Below are 26,962 nucleotides of genomic sequence, written 5' to 3' on the forward strand. Positions count from 1 at the left end.
CAATGAAATCCCCCAGGGGACGGGGGGGGTATGAGTATACCTTCCACCTGGAGAAGGGCAAGGAAAGGGATCAGGAAATGTTGGAGATTAGGAAAACTGTAAACCAGGGCAGGAAGTGCAACGTGGAGAACTGCAACCTCAGAAAGGTCGACGGGGACAAAGTGCAGGTGATGCTCATGGAGCCTAGCAAGGGGCTGAATGGGCCTGGGGAGCTTCAGTGTAACTATGAGGTGATCCGGCCACTGGATCTTCGACTCAAGGATTACCAGTCGTGACTCTGGAGAGAGATCTGAGTCGTCATTGACGGCCCAGTGAGTGGCAGCACCCACAGAGGCTGACCGGGTCCTGGGCACTGCTGAGAAGGGGGAAGGAGCCAAGACACGGGGCACAATCTGGGCCCTGAATGAAACCACGGCCCACCCAGAGCTGGAACACTGCCAGCAGTTCTGGCTGCGGCTCGTAGGAAGGACTGGACAGAGCCAGAGCAGAGACAGAGGAGGCCAACTAAGATGGTCACTGGGCAAGAGGAACTTCCAGATGTGGAGAGCCTAAATCCATTAGACTGTAAAGTACTCGAGGGCAGGGATTGTGTCTTCACCCTCTATTGTACCATCTTAATTGCCTAGTACAGAGCTCTGCACAAGGTAGATGCTCAATAAATACTGAGGATGATGCTGAGAATGACGATGTTGGTAAAGGCCAAGATGGAACAGAATATAGGAAGCAGCATGGCCTAGTGGATAGAGCACAGGCCTGGGAGTCAGGTCCTGGATTCTAATCCCGCCTCCCCCACTTGTCTGCTGTGTGGCCTTGGGCAAGTCACTTCACTTCTCTGTGCCTCAGTTACCTCAACTGGAAAATGGGGAGTGAGACTGTGAGCCTCACGTGGCTCAGGGACTATGACCAACTCAACTTGCTTGTATCCACCCCAGGGCTTAGTACAGTGTCTGGCACATAGTAAGCCCTTAATAAATACCACAATTATTACTAGAAGATTACAAAATCTCAAAGGGGTGGACAGGACAAGTAAATAATTTCTGTTAACCAAATCCCACAAAACCCAGGGCGAGGCACACCTGTTGAAGCTTGAGGGTAGCAGGTTCAAAACAAACGCGAGAGAAGCATTTCCTCTCCCCAGTGGGTGGTACATACAGGGATTTCACTGCTACGGGAAATCGTGCCGCAGGCAAAATTGGCCAGTTCCAGAAGACGGTGGTTAGATCCAGGGACAAGGGATCCATGCTGGGTCGCCGGAGGGAGAGTCAGGGGTGAAGAGGGGGAGAGTTAAGGAATGTTGGTGGCATGTCCTTAGGAGGATGGGAGTCCCAGAGGACAAAAGTATATGGCTCCACTAAGCATCCTGTTACCATGGAGACAATATTGGGCTGGATGGACCCTGGGTCAGACCCAATAATGGCACTGCGTGTGGGCTGATGGCCAAAACAGCCTTGGAGCTGGGCTTGAGAGTGCGGTCCTGGGCCTGCCTGGATGGGAACGGCCATAGTGGGAGCTCTGGCAGGGAGAGTGGAAATCCTGGGGCTCAGAGCTTGTCTGCCTGGAGACCAAGACAAAGGAGGAAGATTTATGACTGGTTGTCTTCAGCATCGGAATCATTCGGCTCACACCCCAGCTCCTCCCCACTCCCCACCCCTCTGGCCCCAGGGAGTGGCTTTCCCATTCCCCTTTCCTGTCCCCCTACCTGTCTGATCCCCTCCTCCAGGGCCTTTCACAGCCCCCCAGTAACACCCACGGTCGCTGGGTTCTGTCCAGCATCAGATTTTAAAGGGACAGGAGCACATGGCTTTGGTTTCCAGCATGAGAAATGTCTGCTGGACATTCCAGAGAGAATTTAGCCTGGTGCGACCTAGCCCAGCAGGGCCTAGGGCACTGCAGGGAGAGGGGCACCTTGGCCTTCATGCAACAGCCTTGTATTCGATAGCTCGCTGGGTGAGGCCCATGTTCTTAGGAAGTTACCGGTCCCAGCCCAGACTTTCTGCTGGGAACGGATTCCGACAGGACAGGGAGACAGTTTGTTCTGTTCTCTCCCTCCACACCAATGCAGACCCCAGAGCTCACCGGCCTCAGGCTGCTTCAAGTCCCACAACCCCACTCGGGGGAAACCCACAGGGCATGGGGGCTGGCAGAGGCCAGAGATCCAGTGAACCAGCGATGCCAGGAAATGAGGCACGAGAGGCGGAGAAACACTAACCCAGATGGATTCAGGGACATTGGGGCAAAGGCCTGACCCTGCAGATAGTGCCCCTGCAGCTTCCCCTAGTAACCCAGTTCCCCAGCCTTCCTAGATAGCAGCCAGATGGCTTCCATTGGGGGACTCAGTGGGACCAAACCAGGGTCTGGGCAGCACCCCCCTTCCCCCCCCCAGCCCCCGGGAGGGCAATCCACTGCTTAGACCATTCCCTCATACCATCTCACCCAGGCAGCCACAGGGGCTGCCACCTCAGGATGCCAGCAGATCCCTCCCTCCTCCAAATGTTGGCAGCAAAGGACCTCTCTCTGGGCAGAGGGGCAGAATAAAGCCCAGGGGCAGCTGGGGGAAGGGTAGGGGAGATGACTGGCTACCTGTTCCCCCCCGGGAAATCACGTGCTTCACATGCATCAACAGCTGATCCCTTGGGGGAGGACAGTGTTTCTTCCCCCCGGAGGTGGTCAGTCTGGGATGAGCCCAGGCATTGCCTTGATTTCAGTCTGGTGTTTTATTTCCAAATCCCAGTCAAGATGTACATAATTTATAGATGCCTGGTTAAACAACAACCGAGTTCACCTGGTTTGGCTGATGGACTATCCCGGGTAGAACCAAGCTGTGCCCACCCACTCGCAGGCTCCCCCGTCCATAGTTTGGGAGCTGCCAACTGTCACCTGGAAGGGGTTCAGCCCAAGTTCCACTGCTCCCAGGATCACACTGGCTCCTGCACGGGTTGCCATCTTGGGGCAAGGGAAGCAAGGTGGGTGCTTTTCACTTTCGAGACAAGATCAGCAGCTGCTGCCACCTTCAGGATTTGCTGAGCAGCCACCAAGTCTTATGAGCACTCCTGACACTTCCTCCCTCTCCCCAATAGTCACAGTGATTATCCCCTGGCTCTCCACAGTCACTTCAGTCCACCCACCTGCCCCCTAACACACCCTGTTCAGACCCCACCTGGAGCCAGCTGGGAGCCTTTCCCTCTTGAGGAGGTGGATGTCACCCAACGGGTGACATTCACTCTTCTCTTGAGCCACTGCAGGCTTTGAGTCCACGCACCCTGCCGCCCCCTTGCCCCTGCCCCCAGCCTGCAGCAGTTGGGGAAGCCTTCCAGGGGATCAGGATGGGGACAGGGAACGTGAATTCCCTGTCAAGCCAGCCTGACCCCGACAGACCCGTCCCAAGTGTGGTCCGAGAACAGCCGTGTGGTTTGATGTAGGAACATTGGTGTGAACTGGACCCAGGAGGGCCAACAGCCAAATGTGAAGGGTAGCACCCTCTCCCCCCCCAGCCCCGCCCCACCCCCGTGTCCCCACCCCAAGAATCGAGCCGCTTCCCCCAGCGATCATAAGACCTCATCTCGCACCCCTACCAAATCCACCTGGCTGGACTGCCCACCACGCCCGCCCTCAAGCTTCAGAGGCAAGCAGCCACCTTCGCATGACAGCTACCACCTTCCCAGGTGCTCAACTCGGCCTCCGCCCCATCTCGCTTGGTGATGGCTCTCCCAGAATGCTGGCGAGGGTGGCCGCCCCCTCCCAGACCCTCCTCCCCTCTCCCAGGAGTCGATCCGTAACGTGCCCCGAGCCTCTGCCTGTGTGGGCGGTGGGGGCCGGCCCCGCGGGGCACAGGTGGCCCGCTTCTCCCCGCCCCACCCGGCGATGCCTTCAGAGGATCTGCTCCGTGCTAGACGCTGAGATGTCCAACAACCTCCAGGCAGCGTGCGGGTTGAGCTCGTCCTGATCTCGGCAGAGGGCCCAGACGTACAGCATGCGCAGCACCTTGTCCTGGAGAAGACAACAGTCCTGGATGCAGAGCGGGCCGTTCCCGGGGCCCAGGCTTTGGCTCTCTGGCCGCAGCAACGGGGAAAACTGGGCAGGGAGTGGCGGGGAGGGAGCAGCTCTGGGCTGGCCATTCACCTCCAACACCAGCTGGCTGGAGCCAGATGCAGGCTCCTCTATAGCCACAACCTACTCGCTGGCCAGAGGCCAATAGGCAAGGATCCTCCTTGACCACTGTCCTATCCTTACTGCTCTAGAGAGAAGCCAGCCTCTGGGCCCCACCCAGCTGACGGGAGAGGGCTGTCTGGCAGTCTGGATTTGGTCCTTTTCCCAAGAACCTCTAGAAGACACTTGTGAAGGGAAACCCTCCCCCCATCTTCAAAGTGCTGGAAGGGGTGTTTGGGGGAGAAAGGAAGCCTTCCCAAATTGAACCCAGAGTCCATTTACTCCTGTCCCATCTCCCGCAGCATGGTTTGGGCTATCATGTTTCTGGTCTGATGGCTTGCCTCTGTCTTAGGGTTTCTGAGTCAATCGGTCAGACCCTCAAAGGCAGAGCCCACGTCTTCTCCTTCCGGGGGGGGAGCTCAGTCCGAGCTGGAGGCTGACTCACATTAATGGCTCCCTGCTAATACCTGCCAGCTTCCGGACATGATTAAACTTCTTCCCCATGGCCTGGCGGGTGAAAACCCAGTGAGCAGAGGGATTTCTAGAAAGCCTCCCCGACACCCAAATCCAACATGAGTAATGACCACGGACCCATCTGCCGGCCTTCTGTCCGCCCAGCATGCCGAGAAGAGAGGCAGGGGCAACCCTGCCCCAACACCACCCAGACGCCCCTACACTGCAGAATCTGGATCCCTGGGAGGAGGCTCAAACTCCAGTACAGAACAAATGCTTCCCAGCAGCTCGGCCCCAAGAGGCTGGAAATGGGGGGTGATGGGAGGAAGGAAGCAAAGCCGGGAAACTGGAATTCGGCCTAGGGCAGAGCCTAGGTCATCTCGGCCTGGATGAGTCCTATGTGCCAGTCCTAGCTCTGAGTGACTCATTTCACCTTTGTAGAGTGGCCTGCCTCCACAAACCTGGGCTGGGGGGGGGGGGGGGGGGGGGTGTCTGTCAAAACAGCAGCTCACACACCACACTCCCCAAGGCTGCCAATGATCAGCGAGAACATGAGCCCTCAATTCAGGCTGGTAAGTCTTTTTTGGTTTGTTTTATCTGGGCGGGGCAGGCACACAGAAGGAAGGGAACCCAACGGCAGCTTGGCTTCAGAGGGTAACCCGGGAGAGGCCCGGCAGTGGAGCAGCGAGGTGGGGGATTTTGGTCCCATGCAGGAGAACCACTGATCCATCAGAGGAGAGCGTCAAGGATATGCCGATCTCCCCCTCCTCCCACTCCACCTAACCTCTCCCCACCCACATCAACCCAGCTGGCTCTGGGCCTGACTCTCTTACCGGATCCCCTTCCACCACCTCTCCTTTTGGGTTCTTGATCACCATCACCAACTGGGCCTGGAATGTGATGATCAGGACTGGGCCCTGCTCCATCATCTTCCCCATCGCCAGCTGCAGATAGGGCCAAAAAAAGGAGACAAGACAGGAGATGTCATTAATGGAAGCTGGCTAACGGGAGGCTGAGGATCATAAATGCTTAAGCCTTCGGGATGGACAGCCACCTCTTCTCCCCTCCCCAGGGTCAAACCTCACCACAAAGAACCAGGAAGTCCCTCCTCGTGCCTAACCTCTCTCTTGCTGTACTCTAAGCCCCTCCCTCTTGTTCGGCCCACTGGGGACATGGAAAACAACTGGTCCATGTCCCTTTCACTATCATAAAGACTTCCTAGACTGTCTAGGAAGACAGTGGACAAAATCCTAGCCTCTCGTCTCCTGGCTCAATCCCAACCCCTCCACCCACACCCTTCCCCTCGGGCCACACAGGGGCCCAAAGTACAGGACCCAGGGAGAGGTTCCAGAAGTCAACATGGGGTTTAGGTATCCTTTCTCCCTCAATCAATCGAAGCCTCCTGACTAGGAAGGTGGCCGGTGGCTTTGCCTGTGGATTTTATAGGCTTTAGGCTAAAAGCTCACATCGGGATGACATCACCCTTATCAGCTCAGCATGTTTTGCTCTGAATCATCTTCCCGTTAATCTCCCTTATCTGGGGCCTCAGAACATACCTCTCAGCAGTTCGTGCTTTGGCACTAACCCCCTCCCCCAAACTCCCGCCTGTTAAAGGGGCTGGAAAGCCCTGACATCCAACAGTGGAGCACGCTAGGCTGTATTTCCCCCTCTCCCTTCCAGAACCGCCTCCAGCTGGATCCCTGCTGCCACAGGCCCCCTGAGGCCCCCACCCTAAGGCCAGGTGACAGGGGGCTTCTGCCTTTGCCTAGGGAGGCCCTTCCCTGGGAGGGATAAAGGGGGCTCTGCCCTGGAGGGGGCAAGATCACCCCATCCCAAGAGGATGACAAGTGAACAAACCCAGTTTTCCAGGAGACCTCGTGGCTTCAATACGGGGCTGCAGGCGGTACGGAGTCAGCACCTCGGGGGCTGGGAGGGAGGGAAGGATGGAGGGAAGGAGGGCCAGCGGGACACTCACGTCTATGTTGTCAATATCCAAGATCCTGGAGTGGAACTGTAGGCCCATGGCCTTGGCTTGCTGGATGGGATGAGCCAGCTGACTGTATGTCTGCAAGAAAGTTGCACAGGTGAATAATGAGTGAACAGCCCCTCTCAACCTTTCACTCTCAACCCACTATCTGGGACCTGCCTGAAAGGCACCCCTCCCCCAGCAGCCTGAGGGGTCCACAGACACCTGAGACACCAATGCCTGATCCCCAGCGGCCCACAAGCCGTCCAGTGGACACCCGCCCATCACCACCACTGCAAGATCTGGAGACATATCGGCCCTCTAGGGCATGGACCAGTGCCCAGTCCTTGGCCTGCCAACAGCACTCAGTACAGGCTTCTGAAAACACTGGTCATTGAAAACAGACTGTTCAACTGGATGAGGTTATCTGAGAGTGTCATCTACATGAGGGGTCAAAAACTTCGGGGGTTGGTGGGGGAGAAAAGGCTCAACTCTGGTATTCATTACATCCAAGATGCTCTATAATAGGGACGTTCAATCTCAGCTGTTCCAGTTCAATGGAAGAGCCCACTCGGGAATGGATCGGGAGCTTGGGGAGGGGAGAACTTGCTTCACTTTCCCTCTGCTCCTGCTATAATAATAACAAAAATTATGGTATTTGTTAAGCGCTTACTATGTGCAAAGCACTGTTGTATGAGCTGGAGTAGATACAGAGTAATCAGGCTGTCCCACGTGGGGCTCAGTCTTGATCCCCATTTTTACAGATGAGGTAAGTGAGGCACAGAGAAGTGAAGTGGCTTGCCCCGAGGTCACACAGCAGGCAAGTGGCAGAGCTGGGATTAGAACTCATGTCCTCTGACTCCCACGCCCATGGTCTTTCCACTAAGCCACGCTGCTTCTCTATAACTCAGGTCTCTCTTCCTCTCAAAACCACTGCTGTTACTCCCTCATCGACGGTCATGCCCACAACCCCCATCAACTCTTCCTAACATTTAACTCCCTCCAGAAGCCCCTGGTGGTCTCCCCGTCACTCCTAGCTGCCCCTGTCAACTACTTTGTTGGCAAAATTGAAACCCCAAGTTTCTCCACTACCCCTTCCTCACCTTGATTCTGCTTTCCTGCTGCTTCTAAATCCAACCCCTCTACCTGCACCAAGGGCCCCATCCCCTCTCCCAACCCTAACAACAATGGTATTTATTAAGTGCTTACTATGTACCAAGCCCTGAGGTAGATACAAGACAATCAGATCAGACAGTCTCGGTCCCACATGGGGCTACCAGTCTAAAAAAGACCAGGTGTTTGATCCCCATTTAACAGTAGAGGAAACGGATGCCCAGAGAAGTTACGTGACTCACCCAGGGTGACAAAGCAGGCAGGTGGTGGGGGCTGGGACTAGAACCCAGGTTTCCTGATTTCCAGTCCCGTCACTTTCCATTAGGCCTCACCCAACTGCCTTCCAGCCTCTCTCCTCCTAAAAGTGCTTACACCCCACTCTTAATTAATTATGGTATTTGTTAAGCGCTTACTATGTGCAGAGCACTGTTCTAAGCGCTGGGATAGATACAGGATAATTAGATTGTCCCACGTGGGGCTCATATTTTTTAATCCCCATTTTTGCAGATGAGGTAACTGAGGCACAGAAAAGTGAAGTGACTTGCCCAAGGTCACACAGCAGACAAGTGGGGGAGCCGGGATTAGAACCCACGAGCTCTGACTCCCAAGCCCAGGCTCTTTCCACTAAGCCACGCTGCTTCTCTCCCTCACTCCTTTAGCTTCTCTATGCTATTATTATTCTGGTATCTGTTAAGCGCTTACTTTGTGTCAAGCACTGTTCTAAGCACCAGGGTAGACAAAAGTTAATCAGGTTGGACACAGTCCTTGTCCCACATGGGGCTCGCGATCTCACTCTCAATGATAATGATGATTGTGTAGTCTGTGAAGCGCTTGGAATGTGCCAAGCATTGGGTAGATACAATACGATCAGATCAGACACAGTCCCTGTACCACACGGAGCTCGCAGTCTAAAAGGGAGGGAGAACAGGTATTTTCACAATATCCCTAAAATATGTCCCATCCTCTCTGCCCAAACCGTTACCACGCTGGTCCTGGCAATCACTTATAATATCCCATCTCGACTACAGCATTGGCCTCCTCGCTGACCTCCTGTCCCTCTCCACTCCAGTTCATGTTTCACTCTGTGGCCTAGATCATTTTTCTACAAAATGTTCTGTGCCCAGCTCCCGCTCCTCACAAACCTCCAGTGGTTGCCCATCCATCTCTGCATCAAGCAGAAACTCCTCACCATCAGCTTCAAGGCACTTATAATCAGCTTTACATTCATTAATTCAACAGTATTTATGAATGAATCAGCTCAAGGCACTTAATCTCTAGCTACTCTCTGCCTTCCCTCATTTATGTTTTGGTGCCCCTCGTGGCTCTAATAATGGTATCTGTTAAGCACTTATTATGTGCCAGGCACTGTACTTGGCATTGGGATGGATACAAGCAAATTGACTCTCTTCGGGGACCCCTATTGTTCCGGCACTACACACAGTCTCCCAGGGTGCTCGGACGACTTCAGCTACCACCTCTGGACGATCCCCAAACTGACCTCTTCAGCCCTGACCTCTCGCCTAACCTGCAAACAACTGAGCACCTACTAAGTGCCAAGAACCGTACTAAGCCTCTGGGAGAATACAACAGAGTCGGGAGACACGATCTCCACCCTCGAGGAGCTTACCATCTGGTGCGGTGGGGGGGGGCAGCCACTATCCTACCTCTCCTCCCTTCTCTCTTTCTACCGCCCACCCCGCACGCTCCGCTCCTCTGCCGCCCACCTCCTCGCCGTCCCTCGGTCTCGCCTATCCCGCCGTCGACCCCTGGGTCACGTCCTCCCGCGGTCCTGGAACGCCCTCCCTCCTCACCTCCGCCAAACTGATTCTCTTTCCCTCTTCAAAACCTTACTTAAAAATCACCTCCTCCAAGAGGCGTTCCCAGACTGAGCTCCTCTTCCCCCTCTACTCCCTCTGCCATCCCCCCTTTACCTCTCCGCAGCTAAAGCCTCATTTTTCCCCTTTTCCCTCTGCTCCTCCACCTCTCCCTTCCCATCCCCACAGCACTGTACTCGTCCGCTCAACTGTATATATTTTCGTTACCCTATTTATTTTGTTAATGAATTGTACATCGCCTTGATTCTATTTAGTTGCCATTGTTTTTACGAGATGTTCTTCCCCTTGACGCTGTTTAGTGCCATTGTTCTTGTCTGTCCGTCTCCCCCGATTAGACTGTAAGCCCGTCAAACGGCAGGGACTGTCTCTATCTGTTGCCGACTTGTTCATCCCAAGCGCTTAGTACAGTGCTCTGCACATAGTAAGCGCTCAATAAATACTATTGAATGAATGAATGAATAAACTCACTGAAGGTAGGGGGAAGCAGCTGAGTGTAATAATATGTACCTAAGTGCTCAGGGAAGGAGGGAGGGGCGAACATCTAAGCGGTTAGGTACAAGTTTCTTCTCTGAGGGCCTACTTTCTCCCGCATCTAACAGAGATTCTTGAGAGAACAAAGTTCTCCTGTTACTTGTTTTCTTGAAGAACCACGTACAATCAATCACTGCCTCTCAGCAATATTTCAGCAGGCACAATATCTCCCCTCGATCTGCCAAGAACACCAGGCGATATTTTAATGGCCCCAGACAAGAAAACCCATAAAAAGCCTGGAGGATTAGTCACAGTGCAGAGGAGTGTTCAAAATTTTGAACATCTCCTCTGGCTTCCCCCGGGTTGTTGATGAGCAAAACCTGCTAAAGCCTACCGGACGTCAGACCGCGAGGAAGGGAGCATGTGGAATGAGCTTTGGGCCAGGGCGGATGGTCCTGAACTCAAGGAGCCAAAGGAGAGCTCAGAGGGCAAGGACGAGCCTTCATTTCACTCCCTGCCTGACTCCCACCTCAGGCTTGTCAGGCCCGCTGCTGATCAAACTCCAGCTCCCTTGCTTCACTCCCAAGCACGGGGGGACGGGTTGCGGGGGGCGTGCGGCGGGGACGGACCAGCACCCAGGGGCTGGTGAGAACTGGGGAGGCACCCCGCAGTGCTGCCAGGAATGCTTTTAATGGTGACGATAGAACCATAGACGCCAGGGGCCTGGATAACCCCCACCTAGATTCCCGCCGCAGCATAGCCAAGATTAGCATGTCCTTCCCAGTCAGGGAATCACACCTCTCCTTTTAGAAGGCAGAGGCTGTGTTCTGTGATCTGCATCTGGCCAGCCTGAAATAGTACTGACTAAAGAGACACCTCTCTATCCTAAGCATGCGAGCATGCTCTCACTCTCTCCCCTTCAACTTCTCTGTTTCTCTCTCTCCAGACCATCCTCCCCACGCCCACCCCCACCCCCGCCTCATTCTCCTCCCAGAAATCAAGATGCTCCCCTGCCCGTCTGACTTCCCGGCTTGGAGGCCACTTTCATACTCACTGCTTCGTAGCACCAGTCTTTGAGGATATCAAGCTCTCCCGCTATCATTGCCTAGAAAGGGGGGGGGGGGGGGGAAGAACCGGGGATGAGGCCTTAGAGGGGAAGGTGCTAAGCAGCCACCCACTCCCAGGCACACTCAGGGAGCTGGGGAGCTCACTCTAGATCCCTTCCTGGAGGACTTCCCGGGCCTCCGCTTCCCCTTCCGCAAACTGGGCCTCTCGAGAGTTACACGCTCCCTCCCTCCCGGCCAACTCGAGGGGAAGGTGTGTATGCTCCCCGGATGGCGACAGGCCAGCTGGACCCTCGGAAGCCAGGTCCAGCGCCGTCCTCTGGCTGAGAGCACTCACCTCCAGGATGTTGGGGATGATGTCATCCTTGCACTGCCGCAGAAAATGGTCCTTGTCAAAGGTTGGGTCCACTTTGAGAATTTCCGTCAGGACCTCAGACATCTCTGTCTTGGAGAACAGGCCCCCTGCCCGGCACAGAGTCCCGTCGGCGACAGGAGGACACGGCCGCTCCCCACTTGGGAGCCATGGGCCCATCAGGAGACGGAGGAGCCGTTCCGAGCCGCCTGGGCGGCCTTCTGCCCCCCGCCCGCTCGGTCCAACCCAGACGGGCTCGGTCTGGGGACCTTACCTAGCAGGTCCGTGACCTTGTCTGTCACAGCGCGGGACACCCGGATGAAGGCGTTGTCGCTCTCGTCATATTTCATCTTCATCTCAAAGAATCCTGGCGGGAAAACCGGAGAGAAACATCAGCGGATCCTTCTGGGTTTTCCCTTTGCGAGCATCCTTATGGACGCCACTGCTTTGGCAGTAAGTGGACGGGAATGGGGCTACACTGGCCCCGACAGCAGAGAGCCGCCAGGTGGCCCTGGACTACTCCTTATTCTGACCTGGCCCATCAGACAGCTGCTGGACGTTTGCTCCACTGGTACCAGACTGGTCACCACAGGGTGCTGACTAGATGGGCTGTAGGCTGGCCTCCCTCATTAGTACTTCCAAGTTGGGGGTGGTTAGGGGAGGGTAATCTCAAGCTCCAAGTGTGAAGGGAGGCCAGGCCACTCTCCTCTGCCAGCAACGCAACTTCTCCTCCCCAAGCCCCTAGTGTGCCTGGTTCCAGCCAGCCTCAGAGGAGGCAGGAACAACTGCAAGTTTAAGCGTGGGAGGGCCTGCCACCTCTCCCTGATCTGGGTCTAGCCCAATTGTCTCTGCATCCTCCTGGCCCTGTCTCCACCTGACTCTCTGGCCCTCCGGCCTGCTGGAAGGGACCCCAGGAGTTGCCAGCCAGCTCCTCTCTGGGTGGCGTGGGGGGAATCCCAGGTTCAGACCCACAAGCCAGGCAAGGAGTGCAACAGGTGGAAGGAGGTGGGGAAGCATCGCCCCACTCCCGTCAGGCCCCAGACAAGCTGCTGGGATGATGTAATGGATAGAGCACAGGGCCAGGAGTCAGAAGGTCCAGGGTTCTAACTCCGGCTCCACCACTTGTCTGTGTGACCTTGGGCAAGTCACTTTACTTCTCTGTGCCTCCGTTATCTCATCTGCAAAATGGCGATTGAGACGGTGAGCCCCACATGGGACAGTGACTGGGTCCGATCCCATTTGCTTGTATCCACTCCAGTGCTTAGTAAGCATCCTTAGTGCTTAACAAATACCATCATTATTAGCAACGCTTAGAACAGTGCTTGGCACATAGTAAGCGCTTAACAAATACATTATTATTATTATTTATTGTAACAAAGGTTGAAAGATGATGGAGGCGGGAAGAAAAGGCGGCGCGGGTGGCTGAGGTTCAGACCGGGTCCTGCCAGAGGGGTTCTCCCTCCCCCTTACGCACAACGGAAACTGTGTCCAACCTGATTATCATGCACCTACCCCGGCGCTTAATGCAGTGCTTGGCACGTAGTAAGAGTTTAACAAACACCATTATTATCATTCTATCGTCTATCTATTATCATTATTATCATTCTATCATTATTACCACCTCTGGGGGGGCGGCGGGAGTGAAGGGCGAGCCACAGGCACCGTGGCCCTCACCCAGCCCACCAACTGAGAAGGGCCAAAGCTACCACTCCTCCTGGTGCTCCAAAGGGGAGCTGGAGGGGCCACCAATGCATACCACCCCCGGATGCTCTGGCCTCCGGGCAGGAAGAGCCGGGCAGTCCTGACACAAAACAAGCATCACGGAAGGCCCCCGGGGCTGTCGGTCCGCTTCTTAATCGAGATCTTGGGGTGGCCACCCACTCCTTGGCTTCTCCTGGGGCAGGACCGAGACAGGAACCAGAAACCGGCTCTAGAAAGCACAGGCTGCGGCGCTGAGCCAAGACGGGCTTACGCGACCAATCCCAAACGGCTCTCCGTCCTGACCCTCGGGCTCCGGCGCCCCCCCAAATCTCCTCACTTCATCAGGCCTTCTCCATCCAGCCTTTGAGGCCACGGGGAGCGCCCCCCCGCCACCTCCCCGTGTCTGTCCGTCCGTCCCCAGCTTCCACACCCAGGTTGTAGGGTGGGCACCAGGCTCCCCTGCTCCCCGGCCTCTGGGGGGCCCAGCACAGACCCCGGGGCAGCCCAAGAGCACCCAAGTTTGAAACGATTCAGAAAACTTTGGTGCACTCACTGTTAAAAACCACATTATTGTCCTTGAAATCTTTCCACTGTTGATACCATTTTGAATCCTTGTGCAACACGACTCCCATCGCCTCCCTGAAGAAAAGCACAAGGCGTTCATTACAGCAGCCTGCCACGGCCAAGGGTGAAGCGTTCCACAAACAGAATCCACGGGGCGGGGAGGGGGCTGCCCCTCCCCACCCCTCACACTCTCCATGCCTGCGGACGTCAGCGCCCCTGCATCTCCGACCTCCTCGGGCCCAGGAGGCAATTTGGCCCCCTGCTCCCCTCTGGGGATTTAGGTTTCCGGCGGGGGCGGGAGGGATGACGACGGACAGACGTAATGCCGCCTGGGGCCAGTCGGCGGGGATCCTCAGTCGGAGACCCGGGAGCATCCTGACGAGAAATGAGGGGCACAAGGAGCCCTGACCCCGATCAAACCTGAGGCCCAGGGAGATTCGAGGGAAAGGTTGGGGTTGAGCGATAAGGGAGGGGCTGAGGAAATAGACTCCGTTTCCTTGGAAAACCCACGCCGGAGATAAGCTACGGAGGAGTACCGGCCGGCTGGACGCGACCACATTGGCTTGGCCAATACCTACTCGTTCGGTTCAAAAACTTTCTCCTCTTTGATTTTCTCTCCGGCAAACTCTGTCCTCTTCCTCAGTCGCTCCGGCCGGCGGTACGGGCCCGTCTGCCCTAGAACGCTTTCATCTAGCTCCTTCTTCACTGTCTCAACACCCTGCAAGGAAACAGCTCTGCAGCCCCGCGCTGGGGCCCTCGGAACGCCCCTCGTGGCCAAAGTGCTGGCTTCTGGACACCTGACAGGCCAGCGGTCTGTGGTCCAAGCTGAACCCTGGCTCTGGCCTCCTAGGAGAAACCTCCCTGACCGATGCCACTCCCTGGCGGCGGGATTCCCCAGCGCTGGGACCCAAACTCCAGACTTTGGGATTGACTGCAGGCTCGGGGGCAGCTGGGATCTTGACAGCGCTGGGGGCAGCTGGGATCTTGACAGCGCTGGGGGCAGCCGGGACCTTGACATCGCTGGAGTCAGCCTGGTGGGGCGCTTGGGGAAGCAATGGGCCGTGATAGGCTGCCTCCCGGTATTCCAACAGAGGACCGGGGAGGGACTCGGATCCCTTCAGGAGACCCCAGTGGAATCCCAGGGGAGTGTCCTCGGAATGGCTCCAACCCCCCCACAGGAGCCCTCCAAATGGGAACCAAGAGAGACTCATCCTAATCCAGACTACCTAGGGCCACCCTGGGATAACTCTGCAATGACGCCACGAGGTTCAGAGAAGCTCGACAGTTGCTGACACGTCACTGCAAAGACCTGCTTTCTGTCCCAGCCCGGAGGTGGTGAACTTAAGTGGGGAAACTGCAGCTTCCTGCAACATGTTTGTAAATTTACACTTCTTAGCAATTTTGCCTCTGGAATGGGTGTCACTTTAGGAGAAACAGGCCCACGGAAGTCACTTTAAATTTAGGAACAAACCAAGTTCATCACTTCCCTAAGAGGACAGCTGTAGACCGACATTCTCTATGCAACCAGCTCATCATAAGTTCGCGCGACAAAATGCAGACAGTGACATTTTGTTCCGCTACCTTGGCAGCAACTCTAACGCACTGCTTTCTCAGCTCCGAGAACCTAGAGTCAAGAGACCCATCGGGAGAGTTCTTCCCTTTAGTCCTCAGGAGTCTACGCACCCAACCCCAAAAGGCACAAAATCCAACAAACTGCAACTTCAACGGAGGGGCAATCAAGCCTCACTAATAAGCCCAGACCTGGGGCTGCTGTAACTTCCTGCCTGGATGACTCAACACGCTATGCTCTCCTCTGACTCACCTGAGAAAAGGCTTTAAAAGCAGCAGTCTTCCCCAACTTCTCCCCGCCCTTGGACACAGATTCCGCAGACTGCTTGGCTGTTTTTGCGGCTTCTTCCACCCCTTCTTTGATCTTCCGGCCAATATCGCTCTTACTAACTTCATCCAAGCTCTAGAGAAAAGAAAGGAATACAGGCTAGTTATGACAGAGACCCATTTCTTCTTATTATTAATAACAATAATAGTATTTAAGTACTTACTAGGTGCCAAGCATTGTGCCGAGTGCTGGGTAGATAACTGTGGTATTTGTTAAGCCATTTACTAAGTGCCAAGAACTGCACTGGGGTAGATACAAGACAACCAGGTCAGACAGTCTCTGTTCCACATGGGGTTCACAGGTAGATATAAAATAATCTTAGCGTAGAGGATAGAGCACAGGCCTGAGAGTCAGAAAGTCATGGGCTCTAATCTTGGATCCACCACTGGTCTGCTGTATGACCCTGGGCAAGCCACTTCACTTCTGTGTCTCAGTTACCTCATCTGTAAAATGGGGATTGAGACTGTGAGCCCCACGTGGGACAGGCACTGTATCCAACCCGATTTGCTTGAATCCACCCCAGCTCTTGGTACAGTGTCTAGCACAAAGTAAGCACTTAAATACCATTATAAAAATAAATAATCAAATCAGATACTGTTCCTGTCCCATATAGGGCTTTCAGTCTTGGGGGAAAGAGAACAGGTATTTAATCCCCATTTTACAGAGGGGGAAACTCAGACGTAGAGAAAGCTATGTGAAATGGCATCAGCATCAGCCTCCTTTTTTTAAATCTCCCTGCCTCCAGTCTTTCCTTTCTCCAGGCCATACTTCAGTCTGTGGCCTGAATTGGTTTTCTAAAAAAAAGACCATACCGTTCTGCACAGGACCCCTTACTCCTCAAAAATCAAAAACCTCCAGTGGTTGCCCATCCATCACCACATCCATGGAAATTCCTCGCCATCAGTAAGGTACTCAATCAGCTCTTTCCCACCTCCTTATCCTCACTTCTCTCCCAGGGCAACCCAGCCCTCAGGCTTCAATCCTCTAACACCAACTGACTTAATGTGCCTCTATCTCTTCTCTCTCACCATTGAACCCTTGTTTAAGTCCTCCCTTCTGCCTGGAACTCCCTCCCCCTTCATATCTGACAGACTACTTCTCTCCCCTACTAAAATCACATCTCCTCCAGGAAGTCTTCCCTGACTAACCTCTCAGGTCCCCACCTTATTTTCCCTCCCTTCTGCTTTGACGCACTGATACCCCACTCCCACTGCACTTCTCCGCTGCCTCCTCTACCTGTAATTTATTTTAGTGTCTATCTCCCCGACTAAACTGTCAGCTCCTTGAAGGTCAGGTTTGTGTATACACTACTCTACTGTATTCTCCCAGGTGTAGTACAATGCTCTGCATACAGCAAGCACTCGATAAATACTATGGATTATTTCACTGGCCTCTCCAAGAACACAGAGCAGGCAAGTGGAGGAGTCAGGATTGGAACCCGAGTTTCCTCTCAGCCCTGTTGCCTAGGAAAGGTCGAGGGTGCATATGCTCCTGGTTACAATCTGAGCTGTGGGAGTTATGTGGTTGGACCTTGCTGGCTTAAACTATGGATTTGGGGAAACAGAAGCTGAATGGTTAAAACGGGGTCCCTTCTCCATAATCAGTGAAAATGGGAATGTAAAAATGTAGAATTCATTAACTTCCCACCAGGTATGAAAGTCATTTTCATTCTGTTGACTGTATAGTAGTAATAGTGCTGTAATAATCTGGGCAGGGAAGGTGTCTGCCAACTCTGTTGTACTGTACTCTCCCAAGTGCTTATACAGTGCTCTGCACACAGTAAACTCTCAATAAATGCGATTGATATCACTGATGATAGCAGCGGGGCAGCATATACTGCATGTTCACTTGGTGCTGACAATCTTTCTTGGACCAAAATAGTGAAGTTAACTCTTTGGGTCAGGCATGATGATGCATATTTGGGATGATCAAGGCACCCAGTAATTGACACTCAGGAAGAACTCTAGTAATAATGATGGCTTACTCTATTGCCAAAATTCATCCATCTCAGCCAAAGCGCTGAGATAGATTAAAAAAAAATCAGATCCAGTACAGTCCCTAATATCCCCCATGGGGCTCCAAGTCAAAGGAGGGGAAGACGGATTCCTGGAACAATAAGGATGAGCTACTAAGAGCAATAAATTTCAAATGCAAAAGAACAAAGTAACAATGGCTCAATGTGGCAAAACAGGAGGGGGAAGGCTCAGGGTTTGTTCACAGTTAAAATAGGAAAACTGGAGTCAGTGTGGCCTAGTGAACAGAGCACAGGCCTGGGAGTTAGAAGGTCTTAGCTTCTAATCCTGGCTCTGCCACTTGTCTGCTGTGTGACCCTGGGCAAGTCTTTGAACTTCTCTGTGCCTCAGTTACCACATCTGTAAAATGGGGATGAAAACTGTGAGCCAATGTGGGACAGGGACTGCGTCTAACCCGATTACCTTGTATCTACCCCAGTGCTTGACACATTTGCTCTTAACAAATACCATTATTCTCTAGACTGTAAGCTGGTTGTGGGCAGGGAATGTGCCAGTTCATTGTTATATTGTACTCTCCCAAGCACTGTACTAAGCACTCAATGATTGAATGAATCAATCAATCAATGGCATGCATTGAGGAGCTTAGAACAGAGCATGATGCATATAAGTGCTCAACAAATATAATAATAATAATAATTTTAAAAAAGACCTACTACTGAGTGCTAGGCAAGGTATTAAGAGCTTAGGAGGGTACAGTAGAGTTAACCGACACAATCCCTGCCCTCAAGGCGCTTACAAATTAATGGGTCACACATGCATTTTCAAATCTGCAGGCTTTCCACCCAAGCTATATCCCCTATTGACCAAGGCTTCCAGATACAATGGCAGCTCACTGAAAAAGCAGATCTCATTCAGGAACCACCCCAGTTCTCCAAAATTGCCTCCCGCTTTTGATCCAAAGGGAACTTCCTCCCTACTCACAGCCAGCAGCCCATTGTTCTCCCTGTCTTCAAGGCCCTTCTGAAATCCCACCTCCTCCAGGGGGCCTCCCTCGAGTCATCTCTCATATCCCCATCCCACATCTCTGCCAACTACCGCTTCAGCTCCTCTGCACCACCCAAGCACTTGGGTACTCTCAAGTCCCCCAGAGCAATTTCGTACAGATCTTTACACTCTGGTGCACCCCGCTAGAGTGGAGACCATTCCACGTAGGACAGGGACTGCATCCAATGTGATTAACAGTGCTTGATATATTAGAAGCACTCAACAAATACCATCATCACTGTGTCTGTCTCCCTGGCTAGAGTGTAAGTTCCTTGCAGACAGGGATCATGTCCACTAATTCTATTGTACTCTCCCAAACCCTTATTGCGGTGCCCTATACAGGGCAGGTGCTCAAAACATCCAATTGATTGATTCACTGACACTCTGAGTCCCATATGGGACAGCTTAGTACAGTGCTCTGCACACAGTAAGTGCTCAATAAATACGATTGAATGAATGAATTTACCACATAGTCGGCACCTAATAATCAGTATTATTACTATTGAGTAAACCTCATCAATGGGCTCTGGGAGCTGGGGGGAGTAAATGCTGAGCACTGGGAAGCAAGATGATTGTTCAGGGCCTCACATCCTGGCCTCGCAACAGGGTTGTTTGAGAAGGGAACAAGAGAACAACCTTTGGACGGTGTGGCTGAAGTAACTGAAACCATCAAGGAAGGGTCCAGAAGAGGAGAAACTGGCATACTAGAAGCTAGGGAGCCTTACCTCCTTCATGGTCCCAGTGATTTCTTCAAATTTCTTTTTAATGACTTCAGAGGTCTTGACAGTTTCAGATTCAATAGTTTTCTGCAATGAAAAAGAAACTACATTTTAGATTCGCCATAAATGGGTGTACTGGTTGGGTCTACCACAGGCTGGGGAGTTGGGAACCCAAGGCCCATTTCCCTTCCAACACTTCTGTACCTTCGTTTGACCACCTGCCCCTTAACTGTGATGGGCAGGGGCGGGGGGTACAAAGGCGGAAAGGGCTCCAGGGGATGGGGGAAGTGTGCGGGGACCAACGCAGCCAAGCTTTAAACTTTAAAAGCTCCAATAACAGGGAAGGGAGGAAGAGGGGGGCAGCAGCACAGAGGTGAGTCGCCTCCCCCCTCTGTAAGGAAAGGAGCGGTTGGCTCCTTTTCCCAATGTGCTGGCAACCACCCACGGCTAGTAGAGAAGTCGAGGAGTGGGTTACGGCCACCGTGGCTTCATCCACACTTAGCTGGGACAAGGAGTCTTCTCTACCCACTCGCCAGCCAGCCCGCCATGGGTTCTTCTCTGGCCAAAGGAGTGGTGGCCTTCTTCCTGCCTCTCTCGGCTCTGTCCCCACCTGGACCAGGGAACTAATCTCAGCTCAGGAAAGGAAAGGGATGGGGACACTGCTGGGATGGGCCCTTTCTCCTGGGCCTGAACTGTCTAGTGGCTTGAAAAATGACAGAAATGAATTCCAAAAAAGGTGCGTTCAGTTCTCTCATGGCACGTGTTTTCACTACGCATTTTGGCTAGAATGCCGGCGGAGAATTAGGAAAACATTCTTCTGACAACTTGGCTCGAATGCGATGCTTTGTCGGAAGAAACAGTTGCGTGCGTGCGCCCGGTATTGATCCAGCCCAAAGGGCCACGGAACCAGTCTGCCTGAACGTGGGGTTCTTCGGGAAATTGACTGGATCATGGTTGAGGCTTTGACCGGTACTCGGGGCGTGTATACAGACTGCACAAGCATCAGCCCTGGAAAATGGGCTCAGACAGAACCCGAAGACACAGAGCCAATTTGGTTTGGCCCGGGATCTCAAACTGATTTGCGGGGGAGCAGTGTGGCCACACTTGGGTGTCCCGGAGGACTGCCATCTCACTGGGACTGACAGACTTACCGGCATCATGCAGTACCGTGGAGCCTCGTTGCCACTGTTATCCCCGGGCAGGTGGACACGGCTACTCCTCTACTAGCCATGGGGCCCGCAGAGGTGAGTTACCAGCGGGCAAAAGAAGTGGGGGAGCAACGGATCTGAGGACTGACTGCCCTCTCCCAAAGGGGGTTCAGCCTGCACAAATCCCCAGTCTCCCTCTCCACATGTGCTCTCATCCTCCCGACTGACTGCTCAATCCCCTCCGGTGCCACAGCCCAGACGTCGCTCCCCCAGTGCAGTTCCCGCTCCTTGCCTAGCCCCAAACAATCCTGGCAGCTGGCCCTTCTAGGAGGGACGACGGGCAGACCCGATGCCAGCCGAGGAACGGGACTTACATATTTCCTTCTGGCTTCCTGGAGGGCATCAGACTCTTCTAGCTTCTTTGCTTCGTCTCTGAATTTTTTTATACTTTCTTTCATCTCTTTATTTTTGGCTAATTCTTGCTTGATATTATCCACCAAACCAGAGAGGAAGCCTTTCCTGCTTCCAGAGGAGTACGACTTGGCCTAAAAGACAAAATACCATGACTAACACAAAGAGAAATCTGGAGCTTTTTGTCGGTGGTGGAACCATTACGAAAAAACCCAAGGAGCAGAACACTGGCTTGACCTGAAAAGCCCTCTAAAGCAGGAAACCCAAAATTATTGATGACATGCCCCTTCAGATGAAGTGGAGTTAAAATCTGAAGGGCCTCGCTCAAGATCCAAGGGAGCTGAAACGGACCCATCCAGCTACTCAGAGCTACCGTCAATCACCAGAAGCAGTAAGGTGGTTTTCTGGATTCCCAGTGTGCTCCGGGAACGCAAACCAATCAACGGACAGGTAGACAAATGGACTCGAAGGGGAGAGGGAGAGAGAGGGGGGAGGACACGATGTGGAAGGACAGGCCGGCTATGGGAGTTGGGTGGCTCAGCCAGTGAGCCAGAGTACTTCCGGGCCAGCTGGGGTCCCCTCTCCTGGGCAGGGCACTACCAAGACCCGGAGGCATCCACCAAGGGTCCCTCTGTCCCTCTCCCCAAATCAACCTGGGAGCACCGGGAAGTTCAGCCAAGATACATACCGGCTGCAACTCGACACCTGGGCCGCATATTCGATAGCAGGGGCCGTGGATTCCGGGTACAAGACCCCGGCCGGAGAACAGCTGGAGTCCGCTCCCCAAACATTTCTGAAACCAGAACCAAAGACGCTTTCAATGAACGAGGTGTGGGGATCCCTCCTCTGAATCACAACAGGAATTTTCCACAGACAGTCGGGGCCCAATAAATACTAAGCTTGTTGTGGGCAGGGAATGTGTCTGCTTATTGTTATATTGTACTCTCCCAAGTGCTTGGCACACTACTCTGCGCACAGTACTCACTCACTAAACACGACTGAATTAATACTACTGAGTAGTCTTCCCAAAGCCCTAGGCAACAGAGCTCTATTAGAGAGAGAAAAGCACTATCGCTGACAATTTGGGCGTGGGGTCCTCAGTCCACAGCCTTTTTTTAAAAAAAGGGTATTTGTTAAGCGCTTACGTGGGTCAGGCACTGTACTAAACGCTGGGGTAGGTACAAGTTAATCAGGTTGGATACAGTCCCTGTCCCACATAGGGCTCAAAGTCTTAATCCCCATTTTACAGATGAGGTAACTGAGGCACAGAAGAAGTGTCTTGCCCAAGGTCACACAGCAGACAAGGGATGGAGCTGGGATTAGGCTCTCCATTCACACCTGCTGCATCATATCTATGCTCCCACGGTGCCTCTTTCTAAGCAGATCCAAAGGAACGCGGGGAAAGAGGAGGAACCAGGAAAAACGCAGAAAGTAAGACCAAGGCCGGGTTGTGTGTCAGCAGACAGAAGTAGAACAAAACAGGACCAAGGGGTAGACGCTATTGGCCAGAGATAGATACATTCTGGAGCTCAGGCCAAGTTCCAGGAGTGAGCCGGCCATCACCCAGCCAAGCTTCTGAAGCTGGGAGCAGAAGAGGAGGAGGAAGAGAAGCAGTGTGACCAAGGAGAAAGAGCAGGCGCCTGGGAGTTGGAGAACCTGGGTTCTCATCCTGGCTCCACTAGTGTCTGCTCTGTGACCTTGGGCAAGTCACCTCACTACTGAGTTTCAGTTTCCTCAATACCTGTACTCTCTATTTAGTCTGGAAGCCCCACATGGGACAGGGACAGTGTCCAATCTCATTATTTTGTATCCACTCCGGTGCTTAGCATATAGTGTTTAACAAACACCACGATTACTATTAGGGGGACGGCTGCCCCCAAAATATCATGCACGTGCTACACACTAAGCATCTGTAGCAGTGCCACAGCTGTCCCCATTGCCAGGGTCTACAGTTCCCCCCAAAGGAGACTCAACATGGCTGGGGGCGGCGGGGTGGGGGGAGCTTTCCTGCCTCTGCCCACCCACCTTTTCGAGATCCCCACATCCGGCACACACTTCGCAGGGCTAAAAGGCAGAGGACCCCATTCGGCTGGATGACCCTCCGGTCAAAACTCCTTTCAACCACTCCCTGCCGCCTCAGTTAACCAGGCTTCACTCCACCCCTTGTATATTAACCAAAAGCATTCTCAGGCACACCCAGTGGTTTAGTAGAAAGGCCACAGGTCTGGGAGTCAGGAAACCTGGATTCTAATCCTGGCTCCGCCACTTTCATTCAATAGTATTTATTGAGCACTTACTATGTGTAGAGCACTGCACTAAGCGCTTGCCAGCTCAATGACCTTGGGCAGGTCACTTAACTTCTCTGGGCCTCAGTTTCTTTGCCCGTAAAATGGAGATTACCTGTTCATACCTGTCTTCCTGCCCTCGAGACTGTGAGCCCCATGTGGGCCAGGGACTGTGCCTGACTTGATTATTCATTCAATTGTATTTATTGAGCGCTCACTGTGTGCAGAGCACTGTACTAAGCGCTCGGAAAGTAGAATTCGGCAACAAAGAGAGACGATCCCTGCCCGACAACGGGTTCACAATCTGGAAGGGGGATCGCTACATGATTATAAAATTGCGGTATTTAAGTGCTTACTATGTGCAAAGCACTGTTCTAAGCGCTGGGGGATACAAGGTGATCAGGTTGTCTCACGTGGGGCTCACAGTTTTAATCCCCATTTGGCAGATGAGGTAACTGAGGCACAGAGAAGTTAAGTGACTTGCCCAAGGTCACACAGCTGACTAGCAGCAGAGTGGGGAATTAGAACCCGTGACCTCTGACTCCCAAGCCCGCGCTCTTTCCACTGACCCACACTGCTTCAATGATTATCCTGTAGTGCTTAGTAGAGGACTTGGCACATAATGGGCACTTAAGTTATACTCCTTCACTATATTTTCTTTTTCCACTCACTCTTCCCAGATAGGTCCTTTTTCAATCACCTCCCCTCAGTTCCGCTCTTTTGCAATTTTCGTTTAATAAAAATGACCACCTCTATACGAAACTACAACGGTGTCGATTTCATCCTGTCCGGTAAACCAGGGAGTCCCCCAATCTTCCAGCCTACAGTCACCCCAAGGACTAGGACGCTATGCCACCCCTACCCAAACTGTAGCTTTCTCCTCCCTCGAGGGACTCCCCGGCTGCTGCCCAGGACACTGCTCAGGAAAGAAAGAGGTTGGAGGCTAAGGGCAGAGGAAGTTCACGGTGCAGGCCGCCCACTTGAAGGCTCCCGGGGAAGGGAATGTTTGAAAACCCATCTCGGCAACCTCACAGTGCCGCGGAAAAACGGGAAAACACCGCCCGCAAGTCGTTTTTTTTTGTGCGTCGGGCCCCCGGCGGTGGGGGTGGATGCCTCTACCCACATGTTTACTATTTCAGATCCGTTTCTCTCATTTTCTGGGCTATTTCCCAGAGTACAATGGCATTTGGGTTTTCCCAGCTTGGGGCAGGGCCAAGCGAAGACGGCCGCGTCTATTTTGGCTCCGGGCTTCCACAACCTCCAAGGTCTCAGTACCGACAGTATCTCTGCGTCTTCTGCGCACGACCGGCTCTGTTCTGTCCTCGTCTCTCTTTCTTTTCCTGCGAGGACCGGGAGCTTAGCGGGCATCTATGTCGCCCGGCAGCAGAGCCCCGCAGCAAAGCGAAGCAAGGCGCCGGCTGCCCTTATTTCTAGGACCTGGTGGCGCCGCAGAGAATGAGGAGCTTGGGCTCTTTAATTTTTAAAGAGAAAGTTCGGGGACCGCGTTCTAAGACTGACCTCTCCGCCGACAAAAGGCCCGAGCGCTGATTCACACGCCCCTCGGAGATGAAGGCCAAACGGGAGAGGCGTATGGAGAAGGAGGAGGAGGAGAGATATCGATTCCGATTCCCACCTCGGTGGGAGCTGGGTTTCTGTCGGACTGAACCCCGAAGCCAGGCCCCTCCTCCGTACCCTCCATTCGGTCCCGAGGATTAGGAGGACCTCCCCCCTCCCCCCACCTCCCCCTCCACCCCGGCGGGACCCGGCCCAGATCGGGCACACAGAGAGGAGGAGGAACACGACGGCAGCCCCCCGGCCGGCCCCGCCAAGCAGCAGACTCCCCGACGGGCGGGATCCTGGGATCAGGGGGAGGGGGCCGAGGCGAAGGAATTCCGGAACGGGAAGCGGGAGCTGAGACAGGGGTCGACCCCCGCCGAACGGGCAACCGCGGGACTCACCCGGATACAGCGGCACCAAGTGCCCCGCATCACCGCCGCCATGTCGGAGAGGAGCGTGTGACCTTCCCGCGGCGCGGCCCGAAGGCGTCATCGCCGGGCGCAAGGAGCGGCACGGGGGGGAGGGGCCGAGAGCGGCCGGCGCGCAGAGGGGGGGAGGCTGCACGAGATGGAGCGAGCGCCGTCCGCCCGGCGCCATCTTGGGCCCTTCGCGCGGAGCACAACGGAGCGGTGTGAGACACGACGTTGAAATCCCATTGACTGATTAGTTGATTAGATGATAATAACAGTAAAGATGGCCTTTGTTAAGCGCTTACTGTGTGCCAAGGGCTGAGGTAGATCCAAGCTCAGCGGGATATCTATCCCATGTGGGGCTGGCAGTCTTAATCCCCATTCTACAGATGAGGTAACTGAGGCCCAGAGAAGTGAACTGACTTGCCCAAAGTCACACAGCTGATAAGTGGCGGAGCCGGGATAATAATAATGATGATGATGATGATGAGGGTATTTGCTAAGCGCTTCCTGTGTGCGAAGCACTGTTCTAAGCGCTGTGGGAGAATACAAGGTGATCAAGTTGTCCCACGTGGGGCTCACAGTCTTCATCCCCATTTTACAGATGAGGGAACAGGCACAGAAAAGTGAAGTGACTAGCCCAAGGTCCCACAGCTGACAAGCGGCAGAGTCGGGATTAGAATCCACGACCTCTGACTCCCAAGCCCGTCCTCTTTCCGGGGCAAATCACCAAGCTCTCTGTGCCTCAGATCCTCATCTGTAAAATGGTAAGATAACTGCTCTCCTTACCTCTTGGCCCCATGTGGGACAGGGACTGTTCTGATTATTTTGTTCTACCCCAGGGTTCGCGCAGTGCTTGGAAGGTATTGGATATTTTTTATGGTATTTGTTAAGCACTTACTACGTGTCAAACTGTTCCAAATGGTGGGATAGATTCAAGTTAATCGGGTTGGACACAGTCCCGGTCCCAAAAGGGGTTCACTGTCTCGGAGGAGAAAGGTAACTGAGGTACAGAGAATCAATTGATCATATTTGTTAATTTATTCAGTCGTATTTATTGAGTGTGTACTATGTACAGTGCACTGTATTAAGTGCTTAAGAGAAGTGAATTGACTTGCAGAAGGGAGGGCAAAACAGGAGTGTGGAAATGAGGGGATAGAAAATTTGGGAGGAGATGTGATTTCAGTAGTAGTGAAAAGCAGGGTTGATACAGACACAAGCATAAAACCTAAATGAGTATAAAAAATTGCATCCATCTCCCCATCTAGATTATACAGTGATTGAGGGCAGGGATTGTGTCTATTAAAGCTATTGTACTCTCCCAAGGACTTAGTACAATGGTATGCACATAGTAAGTGCTCAACCAACACTATTATTATGATGGTACTTATTAAGTGCATAATAATAGTAGTAATAATTGTGGTAATCATTAAGCACTTATATGTGCCAGGCACTGTATCAAGTACTGGGGTGGGTATAAGCAAATCGGATTGGACACGGTTCATGTCCCACATAGGGCTCACGGTCCTAATCCCCATTTTACAGAGGAGGTAACTGAGGCACAGAGAAGTTAAATGACTGGCCCAGGCACCCAGCAGACAAGTGGCAGAGTCAGGATTAGAACCCAGTTCCTTCTGACTCCCAGGCCTATGTTCTACCCACTAGGCCAAGCTGCTTTGCTATTGAAACAAATGCAGGAACAGAAACAATCTGTAATTTTATATATTTATATTGATGTCTGTTTACTTCGTATTGATGTCTGTCTCTCCCCCCACCCACCCCCTTTAGACTGTGAGCTTGTTGTGGGCAGGGATTTTCTCTCTTTATTGCTGTATTGTACTTACCCAAGTGCT

The 26,962-nt window shown here is 53.3% G+C and overlaps 1 protein-coding gene across 1 annotated transcript; it reads right to left on the minus strand.

Annotated features, from left to right (window-relative positions):
- Positions 1–2,695: 2,695 nt before the first annotated feature.
- On the minus strand, positions 2,696–25,159 carry TIMM44 (translocase of inner mitochondrial membrane 44). The gene is made up of 13 exons (XM_029051879.1): positions 25,101–25,159; positions 21,546–21,650; positions 20,821–20,991; positions 19,305–19,385; positions 15,488–15,637; positions 14,244–14,383; positions 13,655–13,740; positions 11,675–11,767; positions 11,386–11,510; positions 11,039–11,089; positions 6,575–6,664; positions 5,433–5,543; positions 2,696–3,987 (listed from the first exon to the last, which is right to left on the minus strand). Exons 1-13 carry the CDS (start codon positions 25,140–25,142, stop codon positions 3,868–3,870), a joined length of 1,365 nt encoding a protein of 454 aa, XP_028907712.1. The 5' UTR covers positions 25,143–25,159; the 3' UTR covers positions 2,696–3,867.
- Between the last annotated feature and the right edge of the window lie 1,803 nt (positions 25,160–26,962).

The sequence above is a fragment of the Ornithorhynchus anatinus genome, chromosome X1 (assembly GCF_004115215.2).
Source record: "Ornithorhynchus anatinus isolate Pmale09 chromosome X1, mOrnAna1.pri.v4, whole genome shotgun sequence".
Lineage (NCBI taxonomy): Eukaryota > Metazoa > Chordata > Mammalia > Monotremata > Ornithorhynchidae > Ornithorhynchus > Ornithorhynchus anatinus.

What these genes read in the sequence shown, in the direction of transcription:
- TIMM44 (XM_029051879.1), bottom strand. Translation starts at nt 25,142, where the DNA reads ATGGCGGCGGTGATGCGGGGCACTTGGTGCCGCTGTATCCGG. An exon ending in CTTGGTGCCGCTGTATCCGG is followed by an intron (nt 21,651 to 25,100) that starts GTGAGTCCCGCG and finishes TTCTGGTTTCAG; the next exon opens with AAATGTTTGGGGAGCGGACT. An exon ending in AAGACTGGTGCTACGAAGCA is followed by an intron (nt 6,665 to 11,038) that starts GTGAGTATGAAA and finishes ACTTTCTTGCAG; the next exon opens with ACATACAGTCAGCTGGCTCA.